The sequence below is a fragment of the Trypanosoma conorhini genome, assembly GCF_003719485.1.
Source record: "Trypanosoma conorhini strain 025E chromosome Unknown Tco_14.4_contig_00065, whole genome shotgun sequence".
Taxonomy (NCBI): domain Eukaryota; phylum Euglenozoa; class Kinetoplastea; order Trypanosomatida; family Trypanosomatidae; genus Trypanosoma; species Trypanosoma conorhini.
Window position 1 is genome coordinate 31,842 of NW_021704149.1, and position 17,007 is coordinate 48,848.

The window sequence follows — 17,007 nt, forward strand, 5'->3', positions numbered from 1 at the left end:
GCGCGCTCCTCGGCCTCCCTCCGTGCACGCTCCTCGGCCTCCCTCCGTGCAAGCTCCTCGGCCTCCCTCCGTGCAAGCTCCTCGGCATTTGTTTTGCTTCCGGTTTGTTTAGATGCGTGTGGGGCAGCAGTCGCAAGCGGAATTGAGTTGTTGAGAGGTGAGGATGAAGAAACCGAGTTATCTCGGCTTGTTCGTTCCTGCTCCTTCGCCCGCAATCTGCGTTGAATTTCTGCCTTGATGGCCTCTTCCTCTTTCTTTGCGAGGTGGTCATCAATGGGGGAGATTTCGAAGGGCGGAGGCAACGCGGTCGTGTTCCCGTGCGGCTCCGGCCGGCTCGCCTTGTTCCGCTCAACCTCCCGCTCCATCTCCATCATAAGCAGCTGCTCGATGCTGTCCTCCGAGTGCATCGTTTCCCACGCTTCCCCGCTTGCCTCTACTGCCCGGTGCTGCAAATAAAACCTAAACGACTATCGTATCCGCTTACGTAAACTGCGGGCGAGGCGGAATTGGAAGAAGCGAGGCGTGAGGAGGCAGTCGGCGCGGCGGACGCACAAGTCGTCAGCGGCGAGAGCAGGAGAGGGAGGCGGGGCCGCACTCCACGCACACAACGAGTGGAAGAGGAGACTGGGAACCTGGCAACAACGGCAAAAAAAAAGCCACCGCGCAAAATGCCTAAAATCACGTGGGTGGGTGGACACAAGGAGTGAAGCAAACAAACACGTACAAAAATATGTATACAGCAATGGTAACAAAAAGGGCCTCGTATTTTTCTCCCTCCCTTCTTGAACTCACAGGGACTTGTGCCACGGCGCAGGGGGGCTTCGGTGCACCCGCGGCGCCTCATTCTCGCCCCGACCAGCGCGCGCTGTAGCCGTAGGCGCCCTCCTCCCCCATCTGCTCCATGCGCGGCAGCACGGGGACATTCAACGAGGTGCGACGCGCCGGCTTCTGGAACGCGCGTGGCGCCGGGTACGGCGTTAGCCGCCTGTACGGCGTCGGGTCACCCGCGGCGGCGCATGAGTGGCGCCAGTGGTGGCGACAGACGCAGGCGCAAGCCGCGGCCAAGAGAAGAAGAGTGGAGAGGGCCAATATGACGATGGCAGACAAGTCTGCTTCGCCCGCCAGGTCCCTCACGCCGGATAAATTCCGGCTTAAAAATGGCGGCGGCACCGTCCAGTGCGGCGGTGCCAAAGAAACGATATTGAAGACGGTCGAGCGATTTACGCCCGAGATCAACATAAACTGATACTTCGCAGACGCATTGCTTCGCACGGTGTAATTGTCGTCAAAGGCGTCGTCAAAGCAGAACGGCGACAAGACGCAGCGGGGCGTGACGAGGACCAGCACAGTCCGCGGGCTAACCCGCTTCGGGACGTCGGCCGCAACGTCCAGCAGACACACGTCGGCGGTGCAGTTGGTGTAAAAGCGCAAACTCGCGTAGGGGCCCAGGGCCTCGGTGAGAGAACCCCCAGAGGGAAGATACACAGACGCGGGAGCGGGGGCAAACGAAGAATTATCCCCCACAATGCTGCCATTGAGAACAGACTCGTTGCACCCGCCCGTAAACCCAGAGGTGTCTACGGTGAACTGAAGCGGGTGCACGTTCGCAAACGCCTCAGAGGGGCTTAAAGAAACCTCCACTGAGACGTGGTTCTTGCGGTTGGGAACGCACAGCAAGACATAGTACACGTTACGGCGCAGTGTCAGAATCTGCCTTGTCAGCCGTCCAAAGGCGTCTGCAAGGGAGTCCATGGAGAAGGCGTTGAAGTAGCCAGACGTGGCAATTTTCCTCAAGAAGAGAAGGTCTGAACGGTTTGAGATGCCAAGCGCCAAGGTGGTGACATTTTTTGCTGCAAAGTACTGCGCCTTGCGAATGGCTTCTGCTTTTGTGATGCGAGCGGCGGTGTCAAAGCCGTCGGAGAAGAGGACAAGTGTCGTGTACGTGCTCTCGTTGAATGTGGACTGCATCTGGTAACTCGCCTCGAGACCGTAGACAACCGCGCCGTACAGGTTCGTCGGCAAGGGATCGGGCATCGTCAGCGGCAGGGCATCGACAGCCTTCTGAAGCAGCTCAAGGTCCGTAGTGTGTGGCTGAACCGTGACGGGCGACGCCGAGCCGTCAAAGACGACGAGGGCAATGTAGTTGCCTCTCTCCCCTGCCTCCGTGAGGTTCACAAGGAACGCCCTCAGGTGCTCCTTGAGGTCGTCTTCGTACTCCGAAACGACGTGGCTATTCTGCTGAATCATGAGTGTTGTAATTCGCACGACCCCGCCCAGATTCGCCGCCCGGCGGACGTTGTCTACGGCGAAGGAGAGCGGCGGGTCATCGATGGAGTCGCCGTTGAGGCGCACGGAGATGTTCTCGGCGAGGAGCCCCTGCACAGGGAAGCCGTAGCAGTCCGTCACGCGCACCAGCGAGAGGTAGTTGGCCGGCACCGTGGCAACCTGCGAGACGGAGCTCAGCATGGGGCAGCTCGTGTCGATGCAGATGCCGTTGATGCAGGAGGCCCCCACACAGTCGTCGGAGGCGGCGCAAAAGAAGTTGTTCACCTGGCACCCTTCCACGGAGGAAAAGTCCGCCTCGAACCAAACGCTCCCGTTCGTCCCACCTGAGCGGAGGTCGCCGGCGCTGTACACCTCGCCAGGGGCGCCGCTGCTGTTGCACTGCACGCTCACACGGAAAGTGGAAGTTTCATTCGGGTTGGCGACGGTGAACGTCGTCGTCTGCGCCGCGCCCGCCGCCGGCGGCCGCAGCAGCGTCGTGAAGGACTCCACGCACGCCCCGTCGGCCACCACCTCCACGTACCCCGCGCCGAAGCCGCCGCTGTTGGCGCCGCACACGCTCCCCACCGCCGGAGCGCAGAAGTTAAACGTGACGTTCGCCGTCGCGCCAAAGACGTCAGTGGTCGTCGTGACGGAGGACGCGTTCCGCAGCGTGACTTTGCCCGCCCGGCACGTGTCGACAGAGTGGGCGGCGGCAGCCGGTGCGCCGCACCACAGAACGGCAAGCAGCAGGAACAGGGAGGCGGCAGGCGCCATGTGCAGGCACCGCTGGGACGTCACGCAGACACACGTGTGGCCCGCGCAGTGCGACGGCGACGACGAAAGCAGGCAAAGAAGAAGATAAAAAAACGAAAAAAGAAAAAAAATGGTGCAGGCGAGGCTCCGCCAGAGAGGACAGACCGCACAAAGAGAGGCGTCAAGGCACAAAAAGCGCCACCCAGGACGCACAGCGGCGGGGGGCGCGCACCGGCGCAGGGCCGTATCAGGCGTATAAATAAAACGCAGAAAAAAACATGAGAGAAGGAAGGGGCGGGGCGTCATCGCTTATGCCCCCTCCCCGCCCAGCGGCACTGTGTCCCACCGAATTGGAGGCGGCGCAGGAAGGGAGGGAATGGCAAACGCAAGCTGAGCCAAAAGAACAAAAACAAACAAACAACGAAAAAGCGTCCAAGCTCTCTGCGGGAGCACTTCCCCACACTCCTCCTCATCAACATCGCTTACTTTCCCCTTTTCTCTCTGATGCTAAACATCACAGATGATGTTCGCGTCTTCTTTTTTTTTTTTTTTATTTTTTTTCTTTTTTCGTTTTTTTTGGCCTGCCCCCCTCCCTGCTCTTTCTTTTTCCTTTTTCTTGTTGTTGTAGAGCTGCGCGGGTGGTACGGCAGGAAGGCGTTTGCTACTCCACATTTGGCTTCTCCTCCACAACAAAAATGCCCTCAATAACGGTCGCGACAGCCTGATGCTTCCCGGACGCCACCTCAACCTTGTCCGTGGCGCTCAAGAGCACGGGGGTGGTGTGCGTCTGGAATCCCGTGATGGTCTTTGGCTTTCCGGCCACCGCCACCGTGTCCACGGGGAGCCCCACGCGCACCTGCACCCCTTCCTTGAAGACCTCCATCTGTGCATCGACGGCAACCACCATGCGGGGGCTGATGCTCGGCGCAAGGGTGAGCAGCATGTAATGGTACTTGCCCAGAATAGTCTTTTCGCAGTATAGTGCGCTGTGCAGGAAGCCAAGAAGCCCCATTAGCGCCGTCGGCGACACCAGCCTGCGGTCATTGAGCAGTGGAGACAGTGTCAAGTGGCCCTTCCCCATCATTGTCAGCCCCTGCGCCAGACGAACAGAAAAGTGCTGAAGTGGGAAGCGTTCCTTGTGATAGTAAGAGGCCAAGTTACGCAGCTTGCTCGCGACTCGGGCGTTGTTGCTCCCAGCCGAGACGATTCCCAAGGCCAGTATGGCGTTGAGTGCCGTCAGCGCATCGCTGTCGTGCGAGAGACGATTCAGCGTCTCCACCACAGGCATGCTCGGGTCGGAGGCTGAAAGTAGCGCATAGGCAAGGGGGATTGCGTGCCTGCCCGAGACATGTGTCCCGCCCTTACTTACCGTGTCCACAAGCAGGGCATGAATGACGGACCGCTTCGCCATCTCCACCCCAATGTCCTCCCCGAGGGCCACCAGTCCAATCCCGAGAACGGCAGCAGCCTTGTGGTTCAAGGGAGTCGGCTTATCGGCGGGCTTCGACTTATTCTCTGCCCCGTCCTCCGCGTTTTCCGCAGGCTCCTCCGGCTCCTCGGTCTCGGCAATGGCGTGAAAGAAGTTCTGAATCACAACCACATTTCCCGTCGCCGCATAGGCGCAGCTGCGCACCACAATTTCAGTGTATCGGCGAATAAGCGGCGAGAGTGTCTGCGTCGCATCGAGGAGTGTGTCGGCCACCTCTTGCTTGCCGAGCACCAGGCAACCCACAGCCAAAATAAAGTAGCAGAGTGCCGGCTCTTTTAATTGCTCCTCGGCAAACTCCATGAGACAACTCACCATCGTCTCTGTAAGGCCCTCGTCTGCCGAGCCAACGAACACCATGGCAAGTGCAAAGGCCGTCATGCACTGCACCTCCAGCGCCTGGTCCGTGTCCACCAGGATGGGCATCAACAGCTCCCTGACATCCTCCCTCTGGGTCCCGGCATAGGCGTATCCAAGGCCAAGAATGGCGCCAATACTCACCTCCTTTTGCGGAGATCCGACGCAATCCGAAAGGAGCCCCAGCGCAGGATCAAAGAGATTTGTTACGCCGCACATTGCCACCCCAGCGGCAAGGCAGGCCCCAGCCTTGATGTTGGCGGCATCCGAGTAAAAGTACTTGTAGATCTCTTGAAGACCCTCCGCGTGGTCCCAGAGATGAATAAGCCCCAGCATGGCCGTCGTCGCGATGAGACGGTTTTCAGTTTGCTCGTACGGCCAGGAGACGTTTTTCTCAGTGAGGTATGTGTCCTTGCCAAAACCGCAGTTTGCCAAACCACTGGCAAAGGCGCACACCAGCTTAAACGAACTATCACTGGAGGTGGTCAACTCCTGCCCGTCAATGCCTGTCTTAAAAATATCCTCCGGACTCTTTGGAGCCATTGAGTCCAGATCCTCAGCCGCATGACGGTACATTTGCGAAAGACGCATATTACCCATAGCTTCACTGAGCAGCTCTTCTTCTTCGTTGTCAATTTCAAGATACAGTCTATAGCGCGCGCAGGTTAGTGCCATTTGCAGGCGAGCGGCAGCACGATGACACTTTTCGAAAAGGTCCCTCACAAGTCCCCGGTCACCCAACTGCAGCGCCACAAACAACGCCTCGTTGTACGACTCCATCTTGAGGTAGATGTCATACACCACCCGGAGCGCCGCGGTATCCATGGGACGTGTCAGGTACTTGCTGACGGCGGCCAAATAGCTAGCAATGCGCCTGTGGTTATGGCTGTCGGTGAGCGGCAGTATGGCACTCATGTCCTCCACCTCAATCAGGAGGTCAACGGCCGTGGGTTCATCCTGGTGCGACACCATGTAGCTGACGATTTGCTGCACGAAACCCGCCAGGTGGTTGACGCCCTCTGCCCTTCCGGTGCGCTCCTTCCACTCCGCGCTGATGGAGCCGGCAAGGAAGCGAAGGTACTCGTGCCCCCATTCCGCCAGGTCGTCCTGGGTCCCTTGAAGCTTGTGCTCGAGAGAGGCACGGCGCCCGTCAGGAAATTCAATCGTCATGGCAACAAACGAAAGAACGTCATGAAGCCGGACGGCAACAGAAGCGTCTGTTGTGTCCTTCAAGACCTTCTCCAGCTGTGCGTACATGGACCGCACGTACTTGAGCGGCTTAGGAACGGAGGCCACACTCCCCCCTGTGTGTGTCCGCAGCAACTCGGTGAGCTGCTGGATCGCCGTGGCGGCCAGCGCCGGGTTGCTGTCGCCGGCCCGCGTGACAAGAAGCTCCACCTGGCTCTTGATGCGTTCGTCTTCCTCGCTCAGCTTCAGCGGCTCCGTGTCGCGGGCCTTCTTGTCATTGCCCTTCTTCTTCTCCGGGTCCTCCGCGAGAACACTGACGGCGACGGCGTCCTTGTCGTCTGCCATGGCCGCTCACTTTAGCCCCTCCTCCGCGTTGCGTGTGCCTGTCGGATGCCTTTGCAGTGAGTCCTCGCACGGGCGAAATGACCCTACTTCCGCTTGGTTTACTTTGCTTCTACGCTGTTTACCCCTGTGGCCGCGGCAAGCAACAGAAACGAGGGGGCAAAGCCGCAAAACAAAAACAGTACCTCGCCCACGTGCACGAACCGCATGCCCCCCCCCCACAAAAAAAAAAACAGCGGCTGCCTACGGCGCGGGTGACTCACAAGAGAAGCGTGCTTTGGGGAAGAAGGGGTGGAGGGGATGGGGGCACAAAGCCCCGCAATGTCCTCGACAATACGCACAAATACAGAAGGAGAAAAGGAGAAGCAATGCACTCACACTCACCCTCACACTCACACACCCTCACACACACAGCGAGAGAAGGATATACATACAGACAGGGAAAATACACATGTATGCATGTATACAAGACACTTTCGCACTCATCTTCCCCTGCATGTGGTTCTCTCCCGCACACTCTCCGTAATGTGTGGGTATGCGTCCCCCCTCTCCTCCCCTCCCTCCAACGCACACACACACACTGCTTTACATTCCTTTCGAGATCGAGACCGACCGGATCAGTTGATGAATGGCAGAAGAAAAGTAAACAAAGTTGCTCTCCGCAGAGTGCTCGCTCTGCTTGGGCAGCTCGAGGTTCAGCAGACTCTGGAACTCCTTCATCACCCGCGTCACGGCGCCCCGCTGCGTGCCCACCGAAAGCACGCCGAGGCAGCCGCGAAGCAGCACATCCACCATGTGAAACACGAGGCCCATACGACGCTGTCGGTCAAACGAAAGCCCCCTCGAGCGGCAGAGCGAGAAAAACGTCTGCTGCCGTACCGCTGAGAGAAAGGGACTGTGAATTATGCCGCTATACGCGTAAGCCAGACTCTCCTGCGTGTGCGGCATTGTGCAGCTGCCCGTCTCCGGGTTCCAGGTGCTGTCGGTTACAAGGCAGGCAAAACGGTGGGCGGCGGCGTTGTTGGTGAGGCAGAGATCCACGTCAACGGCGTACAGCTCCGGGGCGGCCTCCTCCGCCGCTTCCTGCAGCACAAAGTCGACGGATATGAAGCCCATGATGCGCCTCTGGAAAGCGGCTTTGCCGACGCAGAGGGCGGCGTCACGGAGGGCGGCGTACGGCACAAACTTCTGCAACGGAAATCGGCACCCCATCACGGTGAACGCGGGGGCCAGCATGGGCTCCACGACGGAGTCTAAGTTCACCACACCTGTTGGCTCAATGAAGAGGTTGGCGGACAAGGAGGCCTTGATTCGGTTTGGCACCGCCTCCACGCAGCCACCAACGGTGTCAAACATCGTTGCGTACGCCTCCCAGTCCGGGTAGCTGTTGAGGTGCACCAACCGTGCCCGCTTGCCGGCGTGGTCCGTCAACTCGCTCAGCACGCCGTGGTAGTTCTTCCTCGACTCATCGTTGCCCTTAAGCACACGAATACGGTTCACGTCAAAGTACGCGTGCCCACGACTACACGACTCGGTCTCCAGCTTCACAAGCCACCGAGCAACCTCCTTGTGTTCTACAATCAGCGACGCCAACGCGGAAAGAAGTTCCTGCCGGTCACGCAGGCCGTAAACGCCAACGGGATTGGGAATCTCCGCCAGGTCCAAGAGGCGTTGGGAGCCACTTTTGCTGCCAAATACTTGCGCAATGTTGGGATCGGCGCTCAGCATCGGCAGGTTCAACTCAAGAGCAAGAGAATGCTCCTCGGCGCCAATGACACCTGGAACGACATACGTGTTTCTGTTCTTGCAGAGTGACGCGAGACACTTCATAAGACGCGAACTGAGCAACACCAGTCGTGTGAGGCTGAGACCAGAGGGAAGTCGCTTTGCATCTTCTGGGACCAAAAGCGTGAATCTTCCTCGCGGATTCACCACACCCGAGTCCTCCAGCAGCGTAAAATAATAATTCATCACCTCCGGCTCCGGTCGAAACGGCGCGAGCAGAATAACCTCCACTAACGGATCACGCAAGTCGGTCAGTCGCGTAATTTGTCCCATCTGCAACGCAAAGTAAAAAGGCACATGCTTGGCGTGGAACCGCGGGTACGACAAGGACGGCAGGTGAACAATGGTCCGCCGCCCCTCCTTTATTTGCGGCCAGCGCCTGGTAAATTCCTCCATCGTCCGCTTCCAACGCAGCAGACGCGTTTCTCGCAGGACCTTGATGGTCTTCCTCGTCAGCGAGTGCGATCTATACAGGGCCCACCTGCGTTGAATGACAATAGCCGCCTGAGTGCCCACAAGCAGGTGGCGGTAGGCCACACGTTGGGCGTACATGCGCCACGTGGCCTGAATCTTCTGCGCCGCGAGATGTTGGCCGTCGAGGCCACACACGAATTTTTGTGTAACGCTACTAGTGAGAGGCTCCAACTCCTCACGATTTGCAAAACACTGCAGCATCTCCTCTCGCGAAAGAATGTCGTCTACTTGAAAGCTGGCCAGCGCCGCAACCCTTTTACCATCCACGTAGGCAAGGTCTATGCCGTAACTCTTGAGAAACTCCTCCAGGCGTCGTATCACCAGCTCCACGTTGCCCCAGCATGCGGTGTAGCGCCGCTTGAAGGAGGCAAACTCGGGCGTGCTTCGAAGTGTGGCGCCCTTGCGAATAATGAACTCGTGCATGGAGTAGACATCGAGCAACTCCGCGTAGGTCCTCGTATCCTCCCGCCTTGGCGTCGGTAGCTGATGGTGGGAGTCGCTAAACATTGAGGCGGAGTTAGAGGCGGAAGAGAGTTGCGAAGAACGCCGCTGGGCCGACTCCCACTCCCGCAGATCCAGCAGGTTGAGCTTGCCGGGTATCTTTTTGATCTCCGCAACGTCCAGCACGAAGCCGTTCATGCGATTATACGGGGAGAGGCTCGTCATCACCGGCGGGGCCAGCCGGGCGTCGTGGGGGTGCACTTTGGCCCGCCTCGCCTTGAACGACTTGTCCGTGATGAGCAGCTTCTCGAGGTCGGCATCCGCCGGCAGCTCCCCCCGCTCCAGCAACCGCGCAACGCCCTCCCGCGGGACGGGGAGGCGGGACGCGCGGGCGGGAGGCGCACGACGAGCATTCGGCCGTCGCGCCCCCGACGACGACGGCGGCGGCGGCGGCAACGGCTTCATGTCGGCCCCGCAACTGAGGCGCGGCGGGCGGGCGGGCGGAAAAAAAAAAAACGGAGCTGCGGCCGGCAGGCAGGCCCGAGCAGCAGCGCCGAAGGCCCTCTCAGAACGCAGGGGGAGGAAGAATCCCCAATGGAGGGGCCCGACAACCTTTCTAGGAGGAAAAGCAACAACAACAATAAAAAAAAGAGATAAAAATGGTATCGGCAGCAGAAAAACAAACGCAAAAAAAACAAATAAAAACAGAAGGCAGAAAAAATGAACTGGCTGCAGCACCCCAAGAGTCCTGCCGCCTCCGCCTCCGCCGCCAGGGAAGCCCCGCCACAAGTGCAACGGCAACGGCAAAGTGGCCGCTGTGTAGGGAATACAAGTGAGTGTTCGTCGTCATTAAGGCGGGCGCCGGGTTGCCGCCCTCAGTTCATTACGAAGGTAAGATTATCCTCCGCCCCCTCCCGTTCCACAATGTCTTCGTTCACCACCACAGGCGCCGTCGGTGCTCCACCAATGGGCCTCGTCTGCACCATCTCATCCGCGTGGGGGTCCTCAAGGAGGCCGTCCCGCACCCGCTCAAGCTTGCGGCGCAACACCTCAACCGCGTCGTACAGAATCTGCAGCACCGGCAGCACCCCCGTGGACTCCACCGTGAACGTAAAGTCGTAGTAGCCCCGTCTGTCCTTCTTATGGCGCACAAAGACAAGGGGTTCCGCGAGCTTGTTAAAGGGTGGCTCCTTCGAAAGACACTCCCGACAAAAGATGCAGGCATCGGGGTCAGCGAGCATCACTTGACCGCTTCTGTCGTCGTAGCGGAACACCTGCCGAGGGCAGCGATCCACCCACTGCCGCCGGTGTTCCGCGTCTAGCTTTGCGAAACCGTCCGGGTTTAGTACAATGTCTGACGCATAGCGCATTGCCACAGTTGCCACTGGCATGAACTTGGCGTGCGTCTTGGCAATGTTCTTCCGGATCACAACGCGAAGGTTCAGCTCCTGTGAGCGGCCAAGCGTAAGCAGCCACACACCACGCTCCTCGGAGCTCACGGGGTACACCTCCTCGTCGTCGATCTTCAGGGCGTCCATGAAGACCTGCAGGCTATGCGCGTCGGAGGGGCAGCTCACCTTGAGCTCCCCGGTGATTTGGCACTCCCCACACCCACTTCCGCCACAGAGGCAATCGCGAGCGTACTCCATCCGTCTGGCCTTCATGGAATAGAGTGGGACGAGTCCAATACGATGCGCGATCATCTCGTCGGGGAGGACGGACGTGTTCTGGATTATTGTCACCGACTCAACTCCGAGCACCGGAACCTCCGCCAGCATCACACGGCGCAGGCCATTGGCGAAGGAGTTGTCCACCTCAGCCAGCTGAAATTCCAGCGTCTCCCCCGCCGAGTGCTCATGTTTCTTGCAGTCTAATATCTTTACCTTCATGGCGAAGCACGTGCCTGTGCGTGTGTGTGTGTGTGTCACCCCGCGCCTGAACGCACCCGATTACGCTCCCTCCCTCTCTCCTTCTCGCTCCCTCGAATCATGCCGAAAAGGTAAACATTAGTGAAATAAAACGCAATAAAAATAAAATAAACAACATCAGACTCCCTCTACTCTCTCTCTCTCCCTTGACGGCTTCTTCCCCTCCACAGACGCAGTGGTGTGTGGGCGGCTTCCCCCTCCGCGTCTTCTACCATGAGCCGCCATCTGCGATTTCCCACCCACCTTCTCTGGCTGCCTTTGCCTGCTTCTCTTTGTTTCTCTCTCCTCCTCTTCTTTCTTTTCTCTTTTCGTTTTTACTTTCCTCTACGTACTGTCGTTGCTTTCACGTTCCCCTCCATCAGCTCTTTCTTTTGGCTCTGCTGCGTTGCTCCTCCACGAAGGGGAAATGGTTTACATCCGCATCGTCGTCATCGAGAACGGCGTCAATGGGGCGACTGAGCCACCACCATTGTTTTTTTTAATGTTTGTTTGGTTTTGGCTGTGGCGCTGGCGCGCCTACTCGGCGAGCTGGAGGTAGAGGTGCTTGAGCTGCCGCGCCTCCCAGCGCACGGTGTTTCTAGTGGAGGTGTCCTGCTTGGTGGGGTCGGGGTGCACGGAGGCGGGGATTTTATCGCCGTAGTGGTCGGCCTGGTCGAAGAAGGCGAGAATCTCCTCAAAGGTGGAGTCCTTGAGCACCACCATGTGCTTCGCAAGGTGCATCGCGAGCGCCAGGAAGCAGCGCTTGGCGTAGAACCAGGTGTCGGTCATGATCTTGCGATGGTACGGCTCCAGCGACTTGATAACGCGCGAAATGCCAAACTCAAAGTTGCCCTTAGAGCAGTAGAGCGTGCCAATGACAAGGTTCACGATGCACAGGTGCAGTGGCTGCTTGTCGGGGTCGGCGTAGGTCAGCTTCTCCTCCTCACGCTCGATGCGCCGCATGATCTCCTCCGCCTTGTCATTCAGCGCAGTCATGATGTACGCCACGCAGAGGTTGGCGAGGACGATGGCGCTGCAGTTTAGCAAGTTTTCCTGACTTGCCTCCACCACCGGCTCGTAGTAGCGAATTGACTCACGGAACTTTGTCTCCTGCATAAAGAAGACGTGGGCCACGTTGAGCTTCCAGATTTCGTGCTCGGAGCAAAACTCCGCCGACTGACGAAAGAGTCGCTCAACCATGGGGTAGTTTTCAATCTCCCAGTAAATGTTTGCCTGTGCCATGAGCACCGGGATGTACTCCTCCAAGGCGTCGTCGTAGTTCCGCAGCGCCATGCGCAGGCTCTCCTTGTCGTGGCTCTGCTTAGCATCCTGCAGCTTTTTGGTCAGCTTGCGCAGCTGGTCAATGTGGTTTTGCGCTAAGATGTCAAACTTCCGGTACGCCTCGGCGGGCGACGTCTGTGCCGTGATGAGCCCGTCAAGAAAGTCGTAGAGGGACTGATTCTTCTGGGAGAGGTACTTCCAGCTGAGGTGCGGGTTCTCCGCGAGGACGTCGGCGGCGAGGTCAAAGTACTGGTACTTGCAGTAGAAGAGCAGCAGGTTTTGAAACGTCTCCGGCGGGAACGGCGGGTTCTGCAGCAAAAAGTTGAGTTTGCTGAAGCCGCTGGAGGGATCCTCCGGCATGTTCACGAGGGCGGTGTTGTGGAGTGTGACGGGGTCCAACTCCTCCTGCAGGCGCGGTGGCATGTCGGTGAGGGCCTCCTTCGCCGCCGGGACATTTTTCATCATGAACTCTATCGCGGTCTTGAGGTTGAAGGCCTCCACCAGCGCCGTCTCCTTCAGCAGCTGCGTGTTGCCCACCGAGCGGGCCTCGTTGCCCTCCGTGTTGCTGCCAATGTTAAGCTCCGGGTGCTCGTGGATGCCCCGCTCGATGATCTCCGCGATGTGCTTCAGCGACGGCCCGTACTGCTGCATGCGGTAGTAGGTGAGGGCGATGTTGTACGCGAGGTCCGGCTTGAAGCCGAGCCCGGCCTGCGCCTCCTGAAACTTCTCCAGCGCCTCCTCGTAGTTGCCCTCGTTGCACAAGACGCACCCCTGCAGGATCACCACATCCGGGTCCTCCGGCGGGCACTGCTCGAGGAAGGACTTCGTCTGCGGTATCTCCCCCTGCTCGTAGGCGATGGAGGCCTGCAACTTCATCAGCCGCATCTCGTACTGCTCGGAGGTAATCATGCTGCACAGCTTGCTCGCCTCCGCGTAGGCGCCGGCCTTGTAGAGGGCCTGGCAAAGATACACGCGGTACTCCTCCACATTGGGGCATATCTTCACCAGCTGCTGATACATCCGCGCCGACTCGTCAAAGTCGCCGACGTGGTAGTAGCAGTAGGCAATGAGGGAGATGGCGGCACGGCTGCGCGGGAACTCCTCCAGCTGCTGCAGCAGAATCTCAATCGCCTCGTTGTACTGGTGGTCGCGGATGTAGCCATACACCGTGGAGGTAAAGTTTCCCTCCTGCACCTGCGCCTGTATGCGCCCCAGCGTGGTGCCGCCGCCGGAGGTGGTGGTTGGCCGCATGCCGCTCGTCATCGTGCCGCCAAGCACCCCGCCCGCCATGCCGTGCATCGCCTGCAGCCGCATGCCAGTGAGCGGCCTCGACGTCATCGCCCCCTCTCAACGCTGCGGCGCGGCAGAGGCACCCCGCAACTACTACCGCCGGCCGGCAGAGACGCAAAAACTCGCGGCACAAAAAAAAATAGCAACACGCACACAGGGGGAGAATAATAATAATAATTTAACAAGCAAAAGAAAAAAAAACCGCCTCCCCCCGTTACTCACTAGGCGAAGACTAAGCAGAGGGGACAAAAACAAGTAAAGCAACGACAACAACGACAAACAAAGAAGAGAGGCCGTCAGAGAAGGAGTGAGAAGCATTCACGTAGATGCGACCTCGACACACACACACGCCCACACGCACGGTGAAAGAGCACAGCCGTGGGAAATGGCAGTTTGGCCCCCATCGCACCCCCCGCCCCGCCAAAGTTCTCCTCTTCCTTCCGCCCCAAAGAGGATGCCGTCAAGACTCACAGAGAGAGCACCAAGAAAAAAAAACTATGAATTCAAACACCAGGAACAAAAACGAAAACAACAAAAAACAGCAATAACAGATCAAGTCATGCGTAAAAACAAGCAGGGGAAGGTTCAACAAGACGCCCCCCTATCGTCCTTTGCGCCCAGCATCCGGTCCCACCTCTTTTCTCCGCACGCTTCTGAGAAGGCGGAGGGAAGTGGACCGTCCCGCGCGCGTTTCCTCCTCCGCACCCGCTCCTCAGACCAGCACCACGCGTGCGTCCTTATCGGCGCGCTTGCGCAGCGCCATCCGCACAAACTGCAGATGACTCCCCTCGAGGTTGTAGTGGCGCCGCCACCCCCACAGCATCAGCGAGGAGGTAAAGAGCACCGTCCCACCAGCGAGGGCAACGGCGCCCGCAGCTTCCTCGAGGTGCTTTGTGTGACTGCACCCCATGCTCGCAAGGCCGATGAATGTCAACACCAGCGCCACCGACTCCAACGGCTTCGCCGCCGTCGCCAAGAGGCGCCTTGCCATGTCTGTCGCCGGGATCACGCGGAAGAAGATGACGGTGTCCTCGTCCACGAGGTCGCAGAGAATGGACTCCTGCATCATCCCCACAGTGTCTGTCAGCACACGGTTCAAGAAAAGCAGCAGCACAAACAAACTTGAGGACGCCCTGACGCCCATGACAGAGAAGGACGACTGCGCCTCCTGCGAGGCAACGGCAAGAAGCAAGACACCCAGCACGGCTCTCGCGGCCAGGAAACCGCCGATGACGCTTTTCTTTCCCATCACCTTGAAGAAGCTGGCGGCGACGGCAACAACGGCGTGGGGTGCGGCATGCACAAGCAGCAAAAGAAGGATCCGCACAGGGACGGAGACGGTGTTGCTGCTCATAGCTAAGAATATATTAAAGAACGCGGTCGCAAAGAGGGAACTGTAGCCCTGCAGCGCCCAAAACAACATTGCTGCCTTCATGCTGCATCGATTCACCGTCTGCCGCGCAAATCGAAGAAAGTCTTCTGAACCTGCCGTACCGCACTCATCCTCGCACCCGTGATGCTTCATCAGTTTGCGCTGCTGACGACCGCAGGCGTAGAGTATCAGCGCCGCGAGGAACCCACATATCGTTGTGAAGCACCGAAATGCAAACAACGCGCCCTGTTGTCTAACTCCACTCAACTCGACCAGGTAGTACGCCGTCGCGACACCCACGCCACCCAACGCGTGGTACACGAAGAAGCCGCGCTCAGTTGACCCGAACTCCCCCCTCGACTGCGCCCGCAGCGCCGCCTCGCAGTGCGCCAAGAAATAATCGTATAAAACCAACCAGAGTGTAAACATGACTGCAGGAGGGAGAAACGAAACACTGAATGGTGACCATAGCAAGATAAAGGACACTGCCCAGGTGGGACCGGCGCGTGACAATCGCCAAAGTTTCAGATAGGCGAGGAGAGCGGAGCATGTACGCCCCTGCAGCTCAAAAGCGACTCCATGCGTGCCATTCCACACAGCGTACAGCAGCTGGCCCAGCCCAAGGCACCAGAAGATATGCCGGGTATCCCTGCTAGTGGCGCCAACCCCACGGTGGTCCGCACCCGGCATGTGCTGCCGCATGAACACATCCATGTAAAAGGCAGTGAATATGGCGTGAAGTATAATCATGGAGGCAACGCCTATGTGCTTGAGCCGCAGCTTCATCGCCCCCACCACACACCGCTATCTATCACACTTCAAAAGGCAACGAAAACAAGGATGTAAAGCCGCGCAGAAGTCCAAACAACAAGGGAAAAAACTCCAGACATCAAAAAGCCAACAAAACGGAGGAGAGAGAGGGAGAGGGAAGAAGGCCACAGCAGAGAAATTTCTTCCTTCACTTCCATTCTTGTTTCGTTTGCTTGTGTGGGCGCGTGTGCGTTAGTCGGAGTGAGGGAGGTAGAAAGCGCGAGGAGGAAAGGGGATGGAGGGGTTCACTCGAAGCTGCGACTGAGCCAGAAAAAGGGTCAATTGACCGTGCCAGTGAGGCGAGGAACGGGAGGCTCGGGCCGCTGACGCCCACATTCGCAGTGGGTCGTATCCACCGCCGTGCCCCCCGCCGTAGGGCAGCCGGCACCGCCCCCGTGTGTGCAGCGTATGCGTTTCACGTTCGTCCCGTGGCGAGCGCCGTGCCCGCAATCGCCGCAGCACGGTTCAGCTTCCCCCCCCCCACACACACACACTCGGGCAGCTCTCCAAGAAGAGCGTCAGGGCACGGGTGTCGTGTTTGTGGTACGCCTGCGGTGTCGTGAGGAGGCCACATTTTAGGTGCCGCAAACTCAGCTGTAAGTCCCATGGTCTGCGCAGCTCATACACAGCTCCGGTGACTTGTCGACACCTCCCCCACGCACACCACAGTACCTCAACGCTGCCTAGCGTCGCAGTGGGTCCTGCACTCGAAGTCGCCCCGCAGCTCCCCACGAGAGGGACATAAAACTCCTTCGCCGGGGGCCACTACATGTGTCGTCGCGGCACCAAATAAACTCGCATAAGTATATATATATATATGTGCACGACGGGGGACGTCAACCCCGCCCGCGCCGGTGTGGTCTCCTTCGCAGGCATGCACAAAGGCGGAAAAGGGGAAGGAAGTTCAGAGGAGGAGCACGCAAAGCCATTGATGAGAACTCGTTTCCCCCCCCCCCTCCCCCCGTCTGCATCCTCCCCCGTCGGGCACTTCTAGGCAGGCGCAGTCGCCCAGCTTTCAAAGGGCCGCGGAAGAAAGAAGAAAAACGAATGACGCGCACACATCCACCCGTACATGCAATAACAACAAAATAAGCAAAAAGCGGAAAGGTGAAAGAGAGAGGGGCGAAGACGAGGCGGAAAAAGATGCTCCTAACGCCGCCACCGAACCCCGAATTGATATAAATATATATATATATATATATATATATATCACTACTAGTGCGGTGGCAACGAGGCGCAGCACGAGATGAGTCTAC

The 17,007-nt window shown here is 58.5% G+C and overlaps 7 protein-coding genes across 7 annotated transcripts, besides 11 other annotated features; all 7 read right to left on the reverse strand.

Moving 5' to 3' along the window:
- Positions 1-2: 2 nt before the first annotated feature.
- Tco025E_01841 (membrane associated protein) lies at positions 3-407 on the reverse strand (the record flags this gene model as incomplete). Its single annotated transcript, XM_029368777.1, has 1 exon — positions 3-407. A coding segment is annotated over one exon (405 nt), but the record flags the coding sequence as incomplete, so codon positions are not given.
- A 433-nt stretch (positions 408-840) lies between these two features.
- On the reverse strand, positions 841-3,039 carry Tco025E_01842 (von Willebrand factor type A; the record flags this gene model as incomplete). Its single annotated transcript, XM_029368778.1, has 1 exon — positions 841-3,039. The coding sequence occupies one exon, from the start codon at positions 3,037-3,039 to the stop codon at positions 841-843; it is 2,199 nt and encodes a 732-aa protein (XP_029231180.1).
- A 74-nt stretch (positions 3,040-3,113) lies between these two features.
- Positions 3,114-3,149: a sequence feature (A-rich).
- Positions 3,150-3,552: 403 nt separating this feature from the next.
- Positions 3,553-3,596: a microsatellite.
- Positions 3,597-3,679: 83 nt separating this feature from the next.
- Positions 3,680-6,394, reverse strand: Tco025E_01843 (putative proteasome regulatory non-ATPase subunit; the record flags this gene model as incomplete). Its single annotated transcript, XM_029368779.1, has 1 exon — positions 3,680-6,394. The coding sequence occupies one exon, from the start codon at positions 6,392-6,394 to the stop codon at positions 3,680-3,682; it is 2,715 nt and encodes a 904-aa protein (XP_029231181.1).
- A 368-nt stretch (positions 6,395-6,762) lies between these two features.
- Positions 6,763-6,804: a microsatellite.
- A 172-nt stretch (positions 6,805-6,976) lies between these two features.
- On the reverse strand, positions 6,977-9,556 carry Tco025E_01844 (IQ calmodulin-binding protein motif family protein; the record flags this gene model as incomplete). Its single annotated transcript, XM_029368780.1, has 1 exon — positions 6,977-9,556. The coding sequence occupies one exon, from the start codon at positions 9,554-9,556 to the stop codon at positions 6,977-6,979; it is 2,580 nt and encodes an 859-aa protein (XP_029231182.1).
- A 17-nt stretch (positions 9,557-9,573) lies between these two features.
- Positions 9,574-9,595: a microsatellite.
- Positions 9,596-9,966: 371 nt separating this feature from the next.
- On the reverse strand, positions 9,967-10,980 carry Tco025E_01845 (putative DNA-directed RNA polymerase II subunit 3; the record flags this gene model as incomplete). The annotated part of the gene is made up of 1 exon (XM_029368781.1): positions 9,967-10,980. One exon carries the CDS (start codon positions 10,978-10,980, stop codon positions 9,967-9,969), a length of 1,014 nt encoding a protein of 337 aa, XP_029231183.1.
- A 15-nt stretch (positions 10,981-10,995) lies between these two features.
- Positions 10,996-11,016: a microsatellite.
- Positions 11,017-11,103: 87 nt separating this feature from the next.
- Positions 11,104-11,131: a sequence feature (A-rich).
- A 10-nt stretch (positions 11,132-11,141) lies between these two features.
- Positions 11,142-11,166: a microsatellite.
- Positions 11,167-11,284: 118 nt separating this feature from the next.
- Positions 11,285-11,345: a microsatellite.
- A 190-nt stretch (positions 11,346-11,535) lies between these two features.
- On the reverse strand, positions 11,536-13,617 carry Tco025E_01846 (tetratricopeptide repeat protein 30A; the record flags this gene model as incomplete). The annotated part of the gene is made up of 1 exon (XM_029368782.1): positions 11,536-13,617. The coding sequence occupies one exon, from the start codon at positions 13,615-13,617 to the stop codon at positions 11,536-11,538; it is 2,082 nt and encodes a 693-aa protein (XP_029231184.1).
- Positions 13,618-13,906: 289 nt separating this feature from the next.
- Positions 13,907-13,930: a microsatellite.
- Positions 13,931-14,051: 121 nt separating this feature from the next.
- Positions 14,052-14,119: a sequence feature (A-rich).
- A 162-nt stretch (positions 14,120-14,281) lies between these two features.
- Positions 14,282-15,727, reverse strand: Tco025E_01847 (transmembrane protein 180; the record flags this gene model as incomplete). The annotated part of the gene is made up of 1 exon (XM_029368783.1): positions 14,282-15,727. The coding sequence occupies one exon, from the start codon at positions 15,725-15,727 to the stop codon at positions 14,282-14,284; it is 1,446 nt and encodes a 481-aa protein (XP_029231185.1).
- Positions 15,728-16,927: 1,200 nt separating this feature from the next.
- Positions 16,928-16,961: a microsatellite.
- The last annotated feature ends 46 nt before the right edge of the window (positions 16,962-17,007 follow it).